The 22656-nt window shown below is 40.9% G+C and overlaps 1 protein-coding gene across 1 annotated transcript in view; it reads right to left on the bottom strand.

Annotated features, from left to right (window-relative positions):
• Positions 1 to 8652: 8652 nt before the first annotated feature.
• The window catches only part of LOC113835904, a 57829-nt gene continuing 43825 nt past the window's right edge, over positions 8653 to 22656 (bottom strand). Inside the window, exon 4 of the mRNA XM_027417460.2 lies at positions 8653 to 9673. Coding sequence (XP_027273261.2) covers positions 9474 to 9673 — 200 coding nt within the window. The 3' untranslated portion in view covers positions 8653 to 9473. The remainder of the gene's footprint in view (positions 9674 to 22656) is intronic.

The following is a 22656-nucleotide window of genomic DNA, read 5'->3' as shown; positions in this document are numbered from 1 at the left end:
TTTGATTTGGTGATGGTGGTAAAATTATGTGTGGGATTCTATCCCTTTTTCCTTTTGGCTGTTGGTAAAGTGGGATTATCTATTGCCTATATTTTTCTGGTTGTAGTTAACTTCCTTGGGTTGCAGTTTTCCTTCCAGAACTTTTGGTAGGGCTGGATTGGTGGATATGTATTGTTTGGATCTGATTTTGTCATGGAATATCTTGTTTTCTCCATCTATATTGATTGAAAGCTTTGCTGGGTATAGTGGTCTGGGCTGGCATCCATGGTCTCATAGTGTAGGTAGAATATCTATCCAGGACCTTCTGACTTTCAGAGTTTCCATCAAAAAGTCAGGTGTAATTCTGATAGGTTTGCCTTTATAAGTTACTTGACCTTTTTCCTTTGATGTTCTTAATATTTTCTCTTTATTCTGTATGTTTAGTGTTTTGATTATTATGTGGTGAAGAGACCTTTTTTGGTTCAGTCTATTTGGTGTTCTGTAGGCTTCTTTTATTTTCATTGCCATGTCTTTCTTTAGGTTGGGAAAGTTTTCTTCTATGATTTTGTTGAATATGTTTTCTGTTCCTTTGAGTTGGATTTCTTCACCTTCTTCTATACCTATTATTCTTAGGTTTGGTCTTTTCATGGTATCCCATATTTCCTGGATATTTTGTGTTAGGGATTTGTTGGACTTCAGATATTCCTTGGTTGATGAGTCTATTTCTCCTAGTGTATCTTCAACTCCTGAGATTCTCTCTTCTGTCTCTTGTACTCTGTTGGTTATGCTTGCAACTGTAGTTCCTGATCATTTACCCAGCTTTTCTATTTTAGTATTCTCTCAGATTGTGGTCTCTTTATTGTCTCTATTTCAGTTTTTATGTCATGACTGTTTCCTTGAGAGATTTGTTGATATCTTGTATTTTTTGGTTTGTTTTTTCTTCCATTTCTTTAAGGGATTTTTCCCATATCCTCTTTGAGGTCCCCTATCATTTTCATGAAGATGTTTATAAGGTCATTCTCTTCTGCTTCATTTGCATTGTGATGATGCTGGTGTATGGTTCTTAGTCTCCGGTGGTGTCATATTGGGTTTTCTGTTGTTGAATGTGCTTTTACATTATCCTCTTCTCACCCTTTCTTCTGGTAGGTGTAGCAGGAGTCTCTTCATCTCCTGGTGGGTATGGGACCAAGGTTCCCTTCTGGTAGATGCAAACAGTTCCAATACTCTGATGTCTGTCCTCTTGTCGTGGATGGAAGTGGCACTGTTACCAGGGCCTTGGCAGTGTCCCGGTGTGTTGGATCCCAATTCTGAGTTCTGATCCGGTGGGCAGACCCCTGGCATCAGATGTTTCTGAGCAGGGCCAGTGAACCAGAACCAGAAACAGCCCCTGGCCTACCTCGGAAATTGTTTTTTAATTAATTTTTATTTATATTTAAAAACAATCTTATTTTACATACCAATCTAAGTTCTCTCTCCCTCCTCTCCTCCCAGTTCCCCCACCAACCCCCATCCCACCCTCAGTCCACTCCTCAAGGGGGTGAGGCCTCCCATGGGGGAATCATGAAAGTCTGTCACCTCATTTGGGGCAGGGCCTAGGCTCTCCCCCATGTATTTAGGCTGAAAGAGTATCCCTACAAAGGAAATGGGCTCCCAAAGCCCATTTGTGCACTAGGGATAAATACTGGTTCCACTACGAGAGCCTCTATAGACTGCCCAGGCCCCCCAACTGACACCCACATTCAGGGGGCCTGGTTTGGTCCTAAGGCATAGGAAATATTAAATCATATATATAAACTAGCTGAAATCCAAGGTCCTATTTGACATGAAGAATAGAGACAGGCAATTTTGTAGAAACAGAATCCTTTAGAGGGGAATACATAGAATTCAGATCACAAGTCTAGTGGCCTCACACAGAGATAGGGACACTTGCAAGTGGCTCAGTAGATAGCAGGAGTAATATAGGAAAGTTCAGGCTAGAACTGGAGTTTTCAAATGCCCTGTGAGTGAAATGATATCTGAGAGCGAATAGAACCTTCAAAAGAGGCAAAGTATTTAAATAAGGTTGTTTTTAATTTAAACAAAAGTTAGTTTAAAAAAAAAGAGGCAAGGAAAAAGTCATATTTAGAAAGTAAGAAGATAATTACGTTAGATTCCCAACAGGATCGCTAGCAGTGTTGAGTAAACAAAGGGACACTTCATTCTTTATCCTCTCCTAATTGTCATCGGGATTTCATTCTGCATCTGGAGTTGAACCAATGTCATGCTTTTGAAGTGAAGTTGAGAGTCTTGGATGAAGACTGGGAAAAGGCAGATAGTCTGCCTGCTTCTACCTCTAGATTCATCAACAAAGACCCCAGGTCAGCATCCTTCAGCACTAAAACCAAGCTAGAATTCTTTTCAACAGGACAAACTCATTGCCCTAAATGAAAATAAAATTGTATATTAGAAGTAATGTACTAGAATAAAATACATATAAATCCACAGATCATTGAAAGGTAGTGATTCTGCTTTATTAACTGCCATGGATTCTGTACAGCTCTCCTATTTCCTGTTCTCAGATCCACACCCTCTTGAGGTCACCTAGCATTGCCAGAGCAGAGCGGAAATGGTGTAATGCATTTCCTCTCTTCAAAAAGTATTTCCTAACTATTTAGATAGCTCAGAGATCTTGCAATATGAGCATATTAATTACTCATCGATCCTCAGTTATTTACCTGAGCTTGTTGAGTTCTTCCCTATCATATATCTGCTCTATCATATATCTTGTATTCTTCATCTCACCACTCCAGTGACTTGAATTTTCAATAGTTTAGTCAGGTGGACCCTGAATACATTAGGTTCCTACTATCCTCAGATCAACTGAATTCCTGCTTTGTTATTGTAAGCAGAAGGAATATTTATGATGCTTGTTACGGAAGAGAAAGAGTGACACAAACTGGACCTGAATGTCTGGATTCATATGTGGTTATAGAGTCTCTATCATCAGAATGGAAATTATTAAAGACAAAATGAATAGGCTGCTCTGAATATGTCTGTTGAAGAAGGGTGTATAAAGAGGAACAGAACCTCACTATAATGCTTTGCAGTCAGTATATCTGAAGAACTATGAATCTCTGTGTCTGTGCATTCATGTACACCTGTGTGTGCACATGTGTGAATGCATGTGTGTGCATGTGTGTGCTCACATTTGTGCATCAGTACATGCATGTGTGTGCATGTAACTGTGTGTGCATATATGTGTGCCTGTTTGTGTGTGTTGATGCATATGTGTGCAGGTGTGCATGAATGTTTACATTCTCATGTGTATGTGAGATGTGTGTGTGTGTGTGTGTGTGTGTGTGAACGTGCATGCACCCTCATCTGTACTTGTTTGTTTGCTCATTTGAGACAGTGCTGCTCTGTAGTTCAGGATGGCCTTGAACTGGCACTTCTGACTGTGTTTCCCAAGTGCTAGAATGGCAGAAACTGTCTTATTTTAAAAGTAAACTCCGTCATTTCTTCATCTTCAGTTAAGTAAAATCCAAAGAAACAGAAGTTTGGGGGATCCTGTTTTATCATGCTAGCACTTCCATTGAAAAAGTGTTAAAACTGTTAACTTGTTATTTTTATTAATGTGCAATCAATTAATAAGAACATATGTGTCCTGAAAGACAGGCCCCACAGACACTTAAATAGAAATTCCAGCGAACATGAGAACGTTGCCAATATTCTGAAGCCCTGTTTCCTAGTGGAATTCACAGTTTGCTGTCACAGTTCAGAAAGATGCTTTCCTAAGCACAAATGTAAATATGTCCAAACACCCCAAATAAACCCATCAACACTGAATGCTATGTGAATTTAAGTCGACACAGGAGTTTCGGGTGGTAATAGCGCTGGAATCAGCGAGGCTTTAAAGAGCTCGGATTGTGCTGCTGCTTAAAAGGTTCATAGACCGCTGCTTTCAAAACGACTTTCAAAGTCTGTGATGGCACGGAAAGGAAGAAGAAGTCATCAGGCCGGGAATGCAAATCAACCTGAAAACACTCCCACCCCGACCATGGCGTGAACAATCCTGTCTAACATGTGTTAACCTGCACAGTTCTCATTAACTTAAGTCTTTGCCAGAGGTGGAAAACTCAAAACAGTACTATCTGCAGCAGCAGTAAGTGAAATATTAGCTTCAAGACCAGTTGATGGAATGATATGCTGGTTCCCTCTCCTGGAATTTGTCTTCATCTCTTCTCTGCCTGACAAACCCCATTGGCCTTTTAACATTTCTCTATCTGTACATTTCTTCTGGTCCCTCGGAAAGCTGGAGGTGGCCACCCGGGTGGCTTTGCAGTTCTTCCGTGGCTCTTTCCCTCATGCATGCTCTTAGCTCCTTGTCCCTCCTCTCCCATATGTGATTTCCATTCTGGCAGACAATAACTTCTGCTTGCCTTCTTCTCCTAAGACCCAACTTAATGCTGAGAGCATGATATTGGTAAATGATCAATGAATGAATTTAATGTTACTCATATCCAATAGTCACTGTTATGATATGAGGATGCTAAACTTACCACATTCTTAGAATCTCAAATTATTTTGCTAGAAACCCTAGGGAGGACCTTGACAGATGGATGGCTCACTGAGTAACAATACTTGCTACACTTCCAGAGGGCCCAGGTTCAATTTCCAGCACCCACACCAGACAGCTCACAAACACTTGTAACTTCAATTCCAGAACAAGAACTCTTCTGGTCTCTGTAGCTACCTGCACCCATGTGATGCTCATATACTTAGGTTTACACACATATGCACATAAAATGAAATAAAATAATATTTAAAAAGCAATTAAGGGACCTGAAAAATGGAGTGAGTATGGGGTCAGTCTGGTGTTTGATATGGAAGGAGGGGTGTCATGCCAGAGAGGAGATTAGAAATGATCAGATACAGAGGATATGATGCAGATGGAACTAAAGAATCCTATTTAGCCAGATGGTGGTGGAGCACGCCTTTAATCCCAGCACTCGGGAGGCAGAGGCAAGCGGATCTCTGTGAGTTCGAGAGCAGTCTGATCTACAAGAGCTAATTCCAGGACAGCCTCCAAAACCACAGAGAAACCTTGTCTCAAGAAAACCAAAAAAAAAAAATCCTATTTAAAGAGAAAGCTCACATTGTTGAAAAGCTCAGAGGTGGTTATGAAAGGCCTTTATGCCATTGGAAAAAGTGTGTACTTCACTTGTAATGCAATGCACAGGGGAACAGGGAAGAGCTTTAAGGATCACAGCAGTGCAGTGTCAGATACCAAATGCACCCTCCAGATAGCTTGAAAGAAAGGGAAAATCTAGAGACAAGGGCTTCACATAGGAGGCTACTGTAGTAAGCCAAGTGGGTGCCAAGTAGGTCCTTATGTACAGCTAGAACACACATTAAGAGCTGGGATGAGAGATGATAAAGAGGTAAAACTGGCCTCATTAATGGGGCCGGCTAAGCATGCAGAGTGCTCAAGAACAGCACATTTTAAACAAAATAAAAGGACTGCAGTTAGCAGGAAGAAACTACCTACCCATTAGGACTGCAGGCATAAGCTGAAGTCAGCAAGCCTACTACATCTTCATCCTGGTTTGCTCACTCCAGGGCACAGATACAAGTTGTACCCATGCAACCAGTGCAACTAGTACTAGTTTTGTCCCCTCACTCACAACCAAGAGTATCACCCTGTACAGAAGCCAAGACTAAAGTGAGATGTTTATAATTTAACTTGAAAGAACGTATAAGGAATTCAACTTTGTTTCTGCCTCTATTCTTCTTCTGGTTAGAATCAGGATCATGGTGCCCAACTTTTGGTCCAGTTTGGTCCATTCCAGTTCCTTCACGATTTCTAACATAGGCCATTATCTTCTTTCCCATCTAATCCCACCCCCAAAAGCAGTGCAAAAACAATAGAGACAACTTGGGAATCCAGAAGGTGTGTCAGGCCTGTGAAATGCCCTTGGAACTTCTACGTTCTCATCTTTCCACAGGATACACAGTAGCCACCTCATACATACAAGTGGTCTCTGCTCCACCCTAAAGGCAACTACTTACACCATCACAGGCTCCTGTGAAAGCTGATGTCTCCAAGCATATAGTGGGCTTTTATCTTTCCCTTGGATGCCCTTGATTTAAAGGGACACATGGTGCTCTGAAGTGTTTAAGTTGGGAAATCTTTGGAGACTTGCTTTTTCCAAGTCTTTCCAGCCACTCCTTCTAACACTCCTGCTTTGACACCCTCGCTAGGATAGCCATCAGATACCTGATCTTTTCCTGGAGACTCCATTCTTAAGCTGTCTTCCATTGTTCACATGCTATTCTTATGTGTACCCCTAAAAAGTATAATTTGGTATAACACCAGTTTCTGTCCCCCAAAGTAATATGTCTCCATATCAGTTTGTACACAAAACACAGTTATCTTGCTATAGCAGTGGTTCTTAACCTTCCTAATGCTGCAACCTTTTAATACAGTTCTTGTTGTGGCGACCCCCAACCATAAAATGCTTTCATTGCCACTTCATAATTATAATTTTGCTAAGGTTGTGAATCATAATGTAAATATCATGTGTAATTTCCAATGGTCTTAAGTGACCAACCCAAAGGGGTCGTGACCCACAGGTTGAGAACCCCTGAGCTATAGGATACCAGCTTCTATGAAAAGGAGTTATATGTAATAAGATCTTCACCTTAAATTACTTACATATATAACAGGATAACCCACAAAATTTCACCTGTGCTGAAGTTGTTCTAAAATTCCAGAGAAGAATGGAAAGTTTGAGCTCATACCTCCTTAAAGGTGTGGATTTGGGAATACCACTATAGAGGTTTTAATTCTGAGGTTCTGAGGTCAGGCTTATGGTTATGATGAAGAGTACCTGGCTGAGGATGGCTGTGAGACTCCAGAATGTAACTGCCACATGAGGGAACTTTGTGAGTTCAAATATCAGGTGCCACAAGCAATCTCAACACACTCAGCCTCAGAAGTATGGCAATGGATCTTCCTTTTTCTGCATCTGGCCAGAGAAGTAATGGCAGGAGTTATGGGCATGGGAAACATAATAGAGAGAAATGAAAAGATTAGATGTAGTTTTTACTTCACCAGAGGCAGGTCAGGGTTAGGAGCATGGAACACTAGAAAAGGCTAATACAGAAGAAACAAACGCATCCCTATTGAAAAGAGGAAAGGCAGCTCCAATGTGTGTGGTTCCCAAAGACCAAGAAGTCAGTTCTTTGAGATCAAGGACTACATTAGATTTGGTCAAAGCTGAGAAAGTGTAACACATGTAGACTTGATTGTAGCTATGACACGAGGAGAGTGTGATGACGGTTGGTGTAAGACTCTTGTGTTTGTTGGCAGTGAACTTAGTCAAATTGGTTCACGTGGGGATGTTTTATACAATTCAACTGAAAGAAACAGTGGTTGACATTTAATTTTTAGCTGCCATTTTGTTATTTACAAATCTTAAGTGTTCTTTGGAAAGCTGAAGACTGAATTCCCTGGAATCCCAACATGCCAATCCCAATTCAAGCCCCACACATAAGATTTTTCACTGTTCTTATTAGTTAAGGCTGTCTATAAAGTTGTTATAATATTTTGTCTGGAATGAGTGTAAGGTGAACATTGTTTCTAAGTAAGTCTATGAGTTGATCTTATTGTTGCTTTGTTTTTTTTATGTTAACCCTGTTATTGTCTGTGATGTTGTTATACAACAAAAGAAAAGAAGTTTGTTCTCACAAAAAAAGAAAGAAGGAAGGAAGGAAAGAAAGAAAGAAAGAAAGAAAGACAGACAGACAGACAGACAGACAGACAGACAGACAGACAGACAGAAAGAAAGAAAGAAAGAAAGAAAGAAAGAAAGAGTGGTTGAAGCCTCATCCAGTGTGATATGGAGGCTCTATTACCAGTCATGTCACTAAAGACAATAGTCTATTTTCTTCTGCTCTTCCAACTGTGGTGGTACTGGCTTTCTTTGTGCCCCGAGAGAAAGAATGTTTTTCAATGCACACTAACAACTACACAGTCAGCCATTGGGTAAGAAGGAAAGATATATAGAATAAAGAAAGATTTAAAAAAAAAGAAAAGCAGAAAGAAAATACACATAGTGGAAACCTGGGTTTACAGGTGAAGATGCTCTGTATATTGTAAAGAACAAATAACAAATGAAATACATCTGGCAAAGAGCATCAGAAACACTAATCTGCAATAAAAAGTAGCCCACACAGCTGAGTCACCAGTGCCTCTCAGAACAATACTTCCCTCTTCCACCTATGGATGGAAACTCATCAAATATTTGTTAAAAAGACAAATGACTGAATAAATGAACATGTGTCTGTGCATATGCAGAATCTGACTTGCTTAACCAGAGAGTGGGAGGTTCAATGAGGCTAATAAAATACTATTATTTGTGTGCTGAGCTCATGCACTTTATGAACACAACTTGTAGAGCTTTCTAAGTCACTGATTTCCAAAAAAAAAAAGGCATAAGAAGGCCAAAGTTAAGTTAGAGATGTCAGAAAAAGTAAACTTCATGTTCAAATATGTGGCAGAGGTTTTAAATTTAATTGTTAAAGGCAAGGAGTAAATATATAAGCTACCTGAGCACTTGGATCTCAGCTTTTATGTACTGTGTCTCAGTTGGTTAGGGTTTCCTTGGATGTAATAAGCACGATGACCAAAAGTAACTTAAAGAGAGAATGGTTTATTCATTTTTCACTTCCACATCACAGTTCACCATTTAAGGAAATCAGGGAAAGAATCCAAGCAAGGCTGGAAACTGGAAGCAGGAGCTGATGCAAGGGTGTGGAGGAGTGCCATTCACTGGCTTGCTCCTTGTGTTTTCTTATAGCACCCAGGATCAGAGCCCAGTGGAGGCACCACCCACAGGGAGCTGGGTCCTCCCACATCAGTCATCAATCAAGAAAATGCACCACAGGCTTGGCCACAGGCTGATCTGTTGGGGCATTTTCTCAATTGAGGTTTGCTATTCCAAAATGACTCCAGCTGGCTTTAAGTTGATGTAAACCTACCCAGCACACCCTGGTTTGAATCCTGGGATGCCGCATTGTAAGGAAGCTCTTCTGATACATCTGGTTCACACTTGAGTACAAAGTAACACCCCAAAGCCTTAACACCCTGCCCCTAGAATTTACACCGCAGTAAAGCTGTAAGATCAAGATTTTTTTTGAAAGATTTATACTTCTTCTCTGGAAGGCTGAGACAAGGCTGATGCATCCCATCTGGAGGCCATCCTGGTCTCCATAGGGTACTCTTAGCCAGCCTGGAATACACAGTGAGATCCTGTCTAAAACAAAACAAACAAACAAAATACCAAAGCAGCAAACAACCAAAACAAACAACACAACAAAACAAACAATGGAAGTTTCTAGAAAACTGGTAGTGCAATCAGGAAGACATACAGCAGGGTATAGGTAGAAGTGAATACTCTATTGACCAGACTGGAGGCGAAGATGTGCAGGCTAGCTGAAATGCCTCTGATGTTTCACTTGAAGAGAGTTGGGCTATGGTTCTCCTGTAGGCCACATCCAGACACTTGAAGACATGCACTTGAGCCATGGACAGGGGGTGCCCTGCTGAAGGATATGGTGTTGTAGTTCTGGGGCACCTTGCTGCTGAGGTCCTGGAGCTTGCTGGTGGGTGGTGCTAGCATGGTTCTTACGATGAAGCCTTGCAGCTTCTTGTCTGTGGTGAATAAGAACCGATTCTCTTATCAAGGTGACCACAGCTTGAATAGTGTCATCCCTCACAACCACAAATTTCTGATGGAAATAAGAGACAACAACAAAAAAAAATTCTGCTTCTTTATAACAACATAGATGTGGAATATTGTTTTAAACAGCTGGAAAAGCATAAGCAATTACTATAGATATAATAAAAGAAGCAAATATGTTCTCAGATTCAAAATTTGATACTTTTGCCAGTGCTAATGATTTATAAGAGAGATTTGCCTATGTGTTTTAGAATAATCTAAACTGATAGACCATTTTTACAAAAAAGCAAGGAGCACTGTGATATCACTGTAACCATCCAGCCTTATAAACACAGGGCAATGCGACAGACAAAATTCTACTTAAACTTCAGTGTAAGAGAATCTTTTGAATGCACTTTTAGGCTGTTGATATAATTGAAGAGGTAATGTCCAATGTGTAGTACATCTCCTCTGAAGCACTATTGTGTGGCAGTCTTGACCATCATCACTATTTTCTGCACTGTTTCTCTTAGAGAGATATGAAAAAACCTCTTCTCAACCAGAAGAGCGCTCTGATAGAGCAGAGAAACAGCTCCATCCAAGTCCAGGTTGGTGAACAAGTTAGTTTACTGAGGTTACTTAGAGGAACGAAGGGGCCTCAAAAGCAGCTATAACAGAGAAATTCTCCACAACAGCATGGAGGATAACTCACCAAAAGCTGTGACTGAAAGCCCAACCACAGGCAAACTTGCACTTCCTATGTGCCCTAGCACCATCCCCACCCAGACAGCTGCAGGGCAGGAAGGGGCTGTGGCTGAAGTCTCAGGTGAGGTTTTGCTGACACCAAGCCCCCTTTATAAGAGTGTTAACAGCCATTTTCCATTACCACAGACCTTCCTAGCACTATATTGTTTTTTCTTATTTCAAGCACCCTTTATAAGACTGTTAACAGCCCTTTGTCCATTACCACAGACCTTCCTAGCCCTGTATTGTTTTTGCTTATTTCATGACCATGGATTCAAGGTCCTTACATTCTGTCAGTTACCTTGCTAAACTCTGCTCCATGATGTCAGGCAATAGTGATGTCCAACCCAGAGGAAGTACCTGCCCTAGAACACTAACACTCCCCTCACTTTCCTTCTTGAGCAGCCTTGAGGCCCAAGATTATTATACTAACTGGAAGAAAACTCAATGGTTTTGGAAAAGTTCGGGAGCAATATGAGGGGACTTGTCTGAGCACTGCCGCCTCCTCAGGAGTTGAAGGGAGTTGAAGACTGAACTCAGAGGCTTTTGCTTGACAGGCAAGTGCTCTCCCACTGAGCACAATCTCTAACCCAATACTTTTATTCAACAGAGTATTGTATTAACTGACAATATGGCCACTCAACTTATGGTTAAGGGAAGGTCTGTACTGTAGATATGACAGAAAGAGAACAGCCAGAGTCATTGGGAAAAGTTCAGAGCAGAGAGAGAGAAAAGAAGTAGACTCAACATGCTTAGCAGACTGGACCTGGCCATTATAGAAGCAGGAACAGAGCAGAGAGATAAGAGAGAAGCATAGAGAAAAGGAACACATGGGAGAGCAGGGAGATGGGAGGAAAGAGACAGAGAAGAAGACAAAGAAAGAGAGGAGCCAAAAACCCATAGCCAAAATAGCAGGCTTATAAGAAGAATTAGTATGGGGAGGGGAGTGAGCCACTCAACCAGCAAAGTTTAGGTAAGAAGGGCTGTAAGAAGATGCTAGCATGAACTTTGAAATATGCAATACTACTTATGATACTGAGGGAGCCTGTAGGCCACCATACACTTTAGTATGCTAATAGACACCACAGGGAGCTAAAGATTGTTCCTTCTATTTTTTGGAATTGGGGAAATAGAATTTTCCTTAGATCTGACAAGTATCAATAGTCCTAGTCACCATAATTAGTAAAGGAAAAGAAAAAAAGACTTTCAAATCATAAAGTAAAATTACATAATCTTATACCTACATATGATAAAAGAATATGCACAGAAAACTCTCAAGAGCCACAGAACTAATAAGTAAAGTTAGAAATTTGTAAGATACACAATAAGCAGAATATTTTGTATCAGTACAATAACAAATAATTTAAAAATACATTAGGAAACAATCTCATAGATAAAAATACAAAAGAGAACAAAATACTTAGTAATACACTTAATCAATGAGGTAAATGCACATACTGAAAGCTACATAATAAGCAGTGCATACTAGTAATCAAAACAGAATTATGACAACACACACACACACACACACACACACACACACACACACACACACAAGTAGAAACAGATTCTTTACTCATAAATTGGAAGAGTTAATATTAAAATGTCCCTACTACTCAGTGATCTGCAGATTCAATGACATCCCCAAATTCCAATGGCATTTTTATACCTCTTTATACTTATTCTTTGAGACTTTCATACACAGTGTATTTTTATTATATCCAGTTTCCACTATCCCTCTCTTTATGACCTTCAGTCCTCTTCAACCCCTTCCAAACCACATGTTCTCTTCATTTTAAAAAAGACGCACTGGGTTCAACTGGTGTTGACTGGAGCATTGGCAATCTAAAAGTAGCCACATATCCAAAGAAAACCGATTCTCTCTCCCCTGGTAGGCACCAACTGTCAATAGTGCTTTGAGGTCGGGTGGGTGGACAGTGAGGCCTTAACTTGCCTTTTTCCCATCTCTGCTAGAAACTTGATCCTATGCAGGTCTTGTGCAGATGACAATAGATATTGCTAGGTGACGTATGTAAAGTTCATCCTGAAGATGTCACTAGACAGCACTTGGCCCCATCCTCCAGCTCTCACATTCAATCTGACTCCTGAGATGTTCCCCAAGACTCGGGGGTGATAATGGTGTTCCGTATAGGGGTGAACATTCACAGTTCTCTACACCTTGACCAGTTATGAGTCTTCATGAATTATTCTCCCCTGCAAAAAGAAGCTTCTCTAGTCAAGAGTGTGAGCATCAAAAAAAAAATCAATGAGTATAAATATAAATATTTAGAAGATAATTTGACAGCATAACCACTTATCAAAACAGCAATAGTAGTATTTTCCCCATAAGGCCTCTGACCTCCTCTGCTATGTTCTCTTAACAGTCTATAGTGCATGGCACGAATTCTTCCCAATGCAGTGGGCCTCAAACCCTATCGTAGTTTGTTGCCCCTGCAACAATCATGCCACTATTGCACCAGTGAGTTCGTCTTGTCTGGTATGCTTGGTATTGTAGCATGCAAAGACAAGTGCTGGATGTCTTACTTAGAGTTTCTATTGTTGTCATAAAGCACCATGGCTACAGCCAACATGTGGAGGAATGGTTACAGCTTACAACTCTTAGGTCACATTCCATTCCTGAGAGAAGTCAGTGCTGAAACTCAAAGAGGGCAGGCCACGGAGGACTGCCACTCACTGTATTGGTCCTTTTGCCTTGCTTATCCTGCTTTCTTATAGCATGCATGAGAGGTTCTCTCTTTGAAATGACTCTAGCTTGTGTGGAGTTGGCCTAAATCTAGCCAGCACAGTGGGTAAAACCATTGATGTCTTTCCTCCTCCTGCTGCCTGCACAGTACTGTCTGACATTATGAAATCTGGCCAATGGGGAAGAAGTTTCCTGGTTGGCGTGAGATTGATTTCTCTATGTCCTGCAAGTGAAATGTATGAGATCATCAGCAATAGGGTCAAACATAGTTGGTGAGGTCAATGAATACATGTGATCTGTAAGAAGAGGAAATGCTGGGAGTTAAAGGTTTAAATGGGGATGAGGACAGAGGAGTAGGCGAGGCAAGAGGTGAGAGAGTGGGCTAAACAATGAAGGCTATATGGAAAAACTTTATGGAAACCCACTAGCTTGTCAACAAATTTTTACGATAATTTAAGGGAAATTTGAACATAGGTATCCTGAATGGGGAACAATTCCACTCATAGAAGACATGAGTTGTTAAAAGGAAATCTCAGTGTCAGGCATGAGAGACTTCCCTGTGAGCTCTTGTCAGGGTGAGCCCCCAAGAGCCCGGCAAACTACACAGGCTGCAGCAATTGCTCTTGGCTGCCCTCCAATGGCACTTTTAAGAAGTAAAAAAGAGAGGCATAGAGGAGATGGTGGCTTAATGGGTAAAGTGTTCTTTGCCTTTGTTCTGGTGACTGATCCCTAGGGCATCTCCTCCTTCCCTTCCCCCTCCCCCTCCTTATCCCACACACCCCACACACTAATAATAAAGGAAAGAAGTAATGGAGGAATATATCTCAACATCAATATATCTCTCGTCTCCACAGGTGCCTTCACAGACGAGCACAGCAGTACAACACACATATGCAGACTGTGTATGGCAGTGCGTGTGGGGGGGTGCATATGTGTGTGTGCTTGTGTACATGTGCAAATGTACATGAGTTCTAGGGGAAATACCTTCCCATGTCATTCAAAAGCGTCAACCTCATATTTCACTTTAGATTCCTATGGTCTCCCTTCATTCCCGTCACTTTCATAAACACATTTTCAAGCAGGTGTCACATTTAGCTTCTCAGGTTGGTAGAAAGGGCCCTGAAGCAGGAGTCTGGAGTCCCAGGGCCTCAAACCCTATCGTAGTTTGGCCTAACACCACACTTCACAGTATTCACAAAGTGACAGAGACAGCAGTGTGCTTTCTGCTGGACACGGAAGCAAGGTCTTCAGGTGCTTTACAGCTTTCAATCTCCATAAAAATCAAACAGAGAATGTGTCATGCTGTGGATCTGATTGAAAAACTAAAACCCAGAGGTTAAATCATCTGCTCAAAGTGACAGTGCCAGGGTCTGCTACAACCAGGGCTCAGACACGGTGTCTACATCCTGGAGATAAGCAGGTGCACTGCTACAGTACGGCCTTGCCATTTCTCCTTCCTCACTGGAAAACCAGCAATGCCAGCCTACTCCATTCAGTATGACACAGGTTCGAGGTAGGCTATCACATTGGCTTTGTCACCCTTAAGCGCCTCATGTTTGCACACTTTGAAAACATTCATTTTGATGGTAATCCTGCCCAGCAGCACTTTATTCTTTTGGACTAAAATAGGTCTTCATCTTCTATCTAGCTGCTTGATTCCTGTGGAATGCAGGCCATGTTCTCCATTCAGGGTCTCTCTCGTGGCAGTGCACTTGGGTGTGGGAAATTGTTTCTTCCTGCCCTGAGTGTGCTGGTTCCATGTTGTAAACTCTCAGGCTTGATTCTCTGGAGGATCCTCTCCTTTCCACTTCTTAGGTGTGATGCCTCCCCCGCCCGCCCCCCCCCACACCAGGCTGGGGCTAGATGCCCTCCCCTTCTCTGTCACAGGGCTGGGTCCCATCTGGTGAAACCTATTATACTCATTTCCCTTTACTTTCCCCTCTATTCAGTTCTGTGATGTTTCCCTCCTTCTGGCTCTTCATATGGAACTCAGACAAAGCTCTCTCTCTCTCTTGAAGTGCTCTCTACCTCCATGCGCCATCCTCTCCCCACTGCTCCTTTGGCTCATCCTCTTATTTACCCTCTGTCATTGTCTCCCTTCTCCTTTGTTGTCCCACCACAACCAGATTTCTATATTCTTTATCCCCATCAACCCACAGCACTTCAAAACGTACCCTCTTCCTGCATTCTCTTTCTCCCCTTCAGGCCCTAGGGCTTCCCCTGCACTCTGGTGAGATGATAGGACTTGCTACAGTATTTTTTATCAGTCTTTCATTCCAGGACCTAAAGAGGGTATAGCTACTTCTGAGCACCTTTTATTAAAAGCTGTGGGGAAATTTGTCCCTTTTCACCATAAAGGTTACAAATAGTATCATATTGACAAAGGACTCTACTATATCCTCGCTGTCTAGACCCAAATAATAATAACCTCAGTCCCAGCTGGAGGAACATATTGCCTCAGCCCTGTGAAAGGCAGAGCACTTCTATTTTCTCAAGTGAAAAGTTACTTGTAATTAGTTTCTCAGTGCCTACAATATCCCTCCTTTGATTATTGCTATTTCCCTCTTTTTCTTAAGCCTTCTCCCAACTTGATGCTATGGCTCCTAATAAATCAAGTATCTTACTTAGTCCAAGAATTTTTGTCATATTCTCAGACTTCTGCAATCCTCCTGCAGGATTTTCTTCTATAACCCTATGTCATACTTGAAAATGGCACTTGGTTTGCATTAATTGTACATAATCAATCTTGGGGCTTTTGGACTTTAAAGGGAGAACTGGTTGTCCAAATTGCCTTTGGGATGTGAACTTTGGAGTTTTTATCTGTTTCCCACGTTTGAGTTGGGGAGTTTCTTCTTCTACTGGGGCCTCAAGTCTCTGCACATAGTCTGTAAACAAATGGTGCTGGACCATAATGAAGGATGAAGTTATTATATGAATTATAATAAAAATAGAATTAGCCTACAATCCACACTGCCAGAGGACCTGGGAAACAAGGAGGACCCTAAGAGAAGAACACAGGGTCCCCCATAGAAGTAGAGGGGGATAAGAACCCCTGAGCAAATTGGGAGCATGGGGGAGAGAGGAGAGAAGTGGGCAAGAGAGAGGGTGAGAAGTGGGGGGGAGAACAAGAGGACTGAGACAGGGGAGGAATAGAGGAGGGCAAGAAAGGAGATGCCTTGATAGAGGGAGCCAGTACAAGTTTGGAGAGAGGTCTGGCACAGGGGAAATGTTAGGGGATCCACAGGGATGACCCCAACTAAGAATCTAGGCAGTGGTGGAGAGGCTGCCTTTGATGTCCTTCCCCTATAATGAGATTGATAACTACTTTGGTTACCATTCCTAGAACCTTCATCTAGGCTCATCTGATTGAAGCAGAAACAGGCACCCACAGCTAAACACTGAGCCATACTCCTGGAATCCGGTTGCAGAGAGGGAGGAGAGATGAGCAAAGGAGCCAAGACTTTGCTGGAGAAACCTGTAGAAGCAGTTGACCTGACTAAGAGCACAGAGACCCTAGTCATAAAGCTGGGGAACCAGCATTGGACCAAACCAAGCCCTATGAATGTGGGTGCCAGCCAGGAGACCAAGGCAGTCTATGGGAACTCTAACATTGGAGCTGGTGTTTATCCCTAGTGCACAAATGGACTTTGGGGGCCATTCCCTATGTAGGGATACTATTGCAGCCCAGATACAGGAAGGAGGGCCTGAGCCCTCCCCCAAAGATGTGATGGACTTTGATGATCCCCCGTAGAGGGCCTCACTATCCCTGGGGAGGGGGGTGGGTTGGGGGGGTCGGTGGGGAGCCTGAGAGGATGGGAGAGCGAGGGAATGGGGGATGGATAAATAAGAGCGCTTCTAAAATAAATAACAATGTTTAAGAAAATAGAAAAATAAAGAAATGGTGCTGGATGGTTCATGGGCTCTCTTTATCCTTTTGTCATATATCCTTTATCCTCCAGGATGTTAAAATAAGAAAAACTTGAAATAAATAAGAATTATGCTACATAAACACAGAGAAAGTAGTAGACTAGTTGTAGTGGAAGAAAAAGAGAAGGAAGCGAACAACACATACATCCATCATCTTTTCAGGTTTGGGAAGGCCAAGGAGATGGCTCAGCCAGTAAAGGCACTTACTACAAAACCTGACAACCGAAGTTTGATTCCTTGGACACACGTGATAGGAGAGAACCAATTCCTGGGAGTTGTCCTCTGACTCCCACACCTGATCCACGGCACACACCTGTGTACACAGGAATTAATTTATTAAATAAGAAAAGGCTGATTACTTCTGAGAGACATTTTCTGATAACCAATCCTGCAAGTAAAGCCTCTGGGCTTTGTCTCATCTCAATGCTGTACTATTTTGCAAAGATACAAATGTGACTCCTAAACCACTTGAGCATGAAAATATTCTAGTATCATGTTGGTACCAAATTCTGACAAAATTAGAATTGCATGAAACTTAATCTAGTCTCTAAATGCATACTCTAATGTTGACAATAATACATTTGGGGGATATATTTCAAAAATACAAAGCATTTATTTAATGCTTTAGGTGGGTTTCTAGAAGCTGATCATTTTGGAATAGTCCTGTTCATAGAACTGCTAAATGAATGTCAAGATCCATCCAATAAAGGGCTTACATGTCATGGAATACAATGTGTGGTGTAGTACTGGCCTTTTATCTGAGGTAGCCAGTGTTTAGCTGTGGTGTTTTCATAACAAACTCATTCCAAAACTCTCCTAATCAAATATCTTGAAAATACACTCACTATTTGACATAAGAATGGTTTTGGTCCTGTAAGCATTCCTGAGGTGATATGAATGGCATATATTGTTTGAGTTTTATGTAAGTACTAACTTTTGGCACTAATCAGTTTTTCAGGCACGATTCAGTGTAAATAGCCTTTTTGTTCCGAATTCCTATCTGCCTGGCACCATTACTCCTCTGCTTTCCCAGTCCCTGCTTAGGGATGCGTGAGGCTAGAGGAAGCCCTTCTAGATACTATCCCAGCCATAGAGTAATCAACCTGAGTCAGCCAAGCAGTGCTTTTCGTCTTGGGCACAGATGTTGGTGTGAGGTGATCAAGTGGCCTAACCCCTTGCCATCAGAATGAACTTGGAACTTTCCAATATTAATCTTGCAGTGAACAGAAAGTCTAAATTCCCTGCAAGCATTTTGCTTCTACCACACAGCAAGCCTGCCTGAGAACAGAACCAAATGGCATCAGAAAGAACACCTTAGAAACCCATAGAGAGGCACACCAAAGCCATAAAGACTCACTCTAGATCTGCATTGACATTTATGTAGACCAGTTGTTCTCAACCTTCCTAATGTTGCTACCCTTTAATACAGTTCTTCATGTCATGATGACCCCAAGCATAAAATCATTTTGTTGTTACTTCATAACTCTAGTTTATCTATTGTTATGAACCACATTGTAAACATCTCATATGAGCTCCCCAAAGAGGTTGTGACCCCACAAGTTGAGAACCACGGATGTACACCATTTTAATGCCCCACTTTAAAATACTGAGTTTAATTTAGCTTCTCTCAGGTATAACTTAAAAAATGTCTTCCTGAGACAGCATGGTAAAGCTCCCCTCAGGTGACACACAGCTATATGGTACAGGGCTCAGGCAGTTTGCTTTGTCATCCAAGGGCTGTGATTTGTAACATGGTAGCTTTTTTTTTTCAGAGCTATAACATTTAATACTAAACAAAAGGCACAGAACGTTCAATTGAAAAAGGTATCAAGAATGGATATAGTTGTCTCACTAAAAATAGATGAAGTATGTTGACAGACGTGGTTCTTGAGAGATGGGTGGAATTTGGGTACAAGGAAGACCATATATCTAAAGCAGGATGAATGAAATAGAGAAGAAATGGCCATGAGGGTTCTAGATAGGTTCAGGCTGGCCTTAAGAATGAGATCTGTACTTCAAATAGAGTAGGGAGGAGGCCATGGGAGTCAGAATAGGGATTGTCTTTTTTAATGGTTTCTATTTTATAGAAAACAGATTTTTATACAATATATTTTGATTACAGTTTCCTCTCCTCCAGCTTCTCCAAGATCTTCCCCACCTCCCTACCCACCCACCCAAATCAACTCCCTTTCTTGCTCTCTCATTAGAAAACAAAGATATCCAAAACAAAAAAAGAGAGAAAAATAGTAAGATAAAATCAAACAAACATGAATAGGATAAAACAAATGGGGCTGGGAAGGCACAAGAATACATATAAATGCAAAGACTTGTGTTCATTTCCTTTCTCAGCTCTGGGACCCCATCTACCTTTACCTGTGCAGACCCTGTGCATGCTGCCACAATGTCTGTGAGTTCATATGCGCATCGGTTCTATTGTATCTAGAAGGACTTGCTTCCTTAGTGGTGTCCATCCTCATCGGCTCTTACAATCTTTCTACCTCATCTTTTCCCCCAGAGTTCCCTGAGCCATGAGGGGAGAGATTTGATGGAGACATCCCGTTTATGACTGAATGCTCTAATATCTCTCATTCTCTGCATATTGTCTGGCTCTGGGTCTCTGTATTTGTTCTCATCTACCACAAGAGGAAACTTCTCTGATGAAGGCTGAGAAAGACACTAATGTATGAATATAAAAGAATGTCACTTGGAGTCATTTTTTGTGTGTTCCTTTATCAGAACAGAAGTATTCAGTTTTCCTCTAGGCCCCTGGCCTATCGAGTTCCAGGTTCTTATCCACCCAAGCAGTATCAGGGGTAGGTTCCGTCTCACAGATTGGGTCTTCAATGCAGTCAGGTGTTTGGTTGGTTACTTCCACAAGCTTTGTGCCCCTATTGCACCAGTATGTCTTGCAGGCAGGTTACCATTGTAGACTGAAGGGTTTGTAGCTGGGTTGGCGTTTACCATTCTCCTTTGGTAGCATGCAGAGTACTTTCCAGTACCATGAACCCTAGTCAGCAGGGATGAAGACTCTAGGTAGACATGAGCTCAACTTTTCCATGCTCAATGAGTTATGTAGGTGATATCTTCCACAATGGGGCCTTACTATCAGTTTGTAGAAGGAAGCACAGGCTATTGCCAAAGCAATTCCTAGCACTGGGAATTTCATTTGGCAGAGAGAAATGTCTACTTTTGGTTTTGTCTCCTCTGTTATTTGATGATTCCATTTATATTTCTTCCATATGTGTATATATTTTAAGAGGCTTCTACCTACTATAGTAGGTTTCATTATGATCCCTCCAATGGCTCTTAAGGATAATGGGATATTCCTCCCAGTATCTCCTCCCTTACCCCCTTCTTCCCTATTTCATCCTCCCATCTTGCTCCACCCACTGCCATCTATCCATAACTGTCTATTCTGTATCCCCTTCCTAGGGAGATACTTCCCTCCACTCTAGTCCCTTACTCTATACCTATCCTTTGTGAAAATATGCATTGCAGGCTGCTTATCAAAGACTTAAAACAACTAATATCCACATATAAGCAAATGCATACCTCATTTGTCTTTTCGTGTCTGGGTCAGGTCACCTCATTTAGGATGATTTTTTTCTAGTTCCATCCACTTTCCTGCAAATTTCATGATTTCATCTTTAATTGCTGAGTAATAGTCCACAGTGCAAATATGTAACTTTAACCATTCATCCACTGATGAACATCTATCCAGGCTGTTACTACTATAGTTACTGTGAGTAGAGCAGAAATGAACATGGATGAACAAGTGTCTGTTTTAAAGTAGGATGTAGAGTCCTTTGGGTATATGCCTAAGAGTGGCATAGACAGATCATAAGGTAGATCTAAGAATAAGGGTAGTCTTAATAGCTAGCCATAACTATCTACTCTTATAAAACAGCATGAAAACCACTAGATATTTCTTTTAAATTTATAACATTTATTATTTTGATTATAAAATATTTACAGTCATTATTCAAAATCAGAAAAATAACAACACGAAAAGAAAATAAGATCAGTTGTGGCATACATCTTAAAGATAATGGCTGTTTCTAGTTGAACAGACTTCCTATTTTCATATAAGTATTTATCTTAACAAAATTGAGAACATATTGCTGAAACAACTCTATACCCCATGCTATTAGTGCACTCATTAATTACTATGAATATTCCACTGTGTAAATATTGGTTCAATTTTTGCTTAATTTATTATTCTTAGATAAGTAAAACTCTAATTTCAGTAGGGAAATAGTGAGAAACATTTAAAACTATCTTCAGAATCTGAATCCTCAATAAAGCATAGAAGAGGATTTCTCATTCAATCAAATATTTATCTTAATAAGCTTGGTAAGAAAGATTACGAATCAAAACTAAACTGCATAACACAAGGAAAAGGAAATGACATTGATGAATTCTGAACAGTGCAATTATTAGTCATGACAGAAATGGGTTAATGATGATGAACACAAGAGCCTGTTTAAATAAGGAAAAAATGTAGTTATCAGAGGAAGAAGGCTTTTGAAGACTACAAACAAATTTGTTTCTTTTAAACATACTAAAGATGAAACCATTTCAAAGTAACCAATGGGAATATTTAGTAAGCAATGAAATATTAAGCTAAAAGTAGTGGGGAATAAAAAAAAATACAATAGACCTGTATCTAAAGCAGACGGTTCTCACCCAGTACAATTTGAGTGGAGATCATAGTTGATAGAAAAGAAATGCTCCACACAAAAGGGCCCCTGATAGTCCATGTCTGATTGTGCTGTATCTACACAAGTGTTTCTGCTAGTGCCTCCATGTGTTACACAGAACTGCACCACATGGCTCTCTCTCTCTCTCTCTCTCTCTCTCTCTCTCTCTCTGTCTCTCTCTCTCTCTCTCTCTCTCTCTGTGTGTGTGTGTGTCTGTGTGTGTGTCTGTGTGTGTGTTTTCTTTTCCAATGAAGTGATAAGGTTCCTCCAAAGACTGCTATCCTAGGACGTAGCATAGAGCCTTCCCTATAACACAGAGCTGATAGACATTGTGAGCCACTGTCCTCTTGATCTACCAAATTTTGGCATACTTACATGGGGTGCATAGATTTCAAGTGAAATTTCTATGCCTAGCGTTTATAATGTAGCTGGTCTTTGATGTTGTTGTCATCATTCTCAAAGTCCTTCAAGTACAGTATTCTTGGAGATGGAGTACCCACAGACCCACTGCTATATACCTTCTCTGCTCTAATTGAATTTCAATGATAAATTTTAATGTTTTGATTTTATTGCTAGAGAAAAAGGAATTACGAATAGAAGTATATGGGTCATATTCATGGTTGGTTGAAGCTAATTAATGTCACAAAATTGTTCTATCTTGATGTCTTTTCACCTGATACATGAAATTTGCTTTATATTTCCAAAATTATGACCTTACTCTCATCTACTTACTCATATTGTTATATGGTCAACTTCACGTTCTCATGTTTTTCAGGACCTGTTCAATTATTTCTGTTTTTAGAAAATCATCTAATTCCCCTTAACATCACACAGCATCTCCATTGTTTAGTCTATTCATGGCAGCTTTTGCTTTATTCCTCATGTTTGTCATTCATTTTTA

The sequence above is a fragment of the Cricetulus griseus genome, chromosome 5, assembly GCF_003668045.3.
Source record: "Cricetulus griseus strain 17A/GY chromosome 5, alternate assembly CriGri-PICRH-1.0, whole genome shotgun sequence".
In the NCBI taxonomy this organism is placed as follows: Eukaryota; Metazoa; Chordata; class Mammalia; order Rodentia; family Cricetidae; genus Cricetulus; species Cricetulus griseus.
The sequence above is the reverse complement of the archived record's forward strand: the minus strand, read 5'-3'. Positions and strand labels throughout refer to the sequence as shown.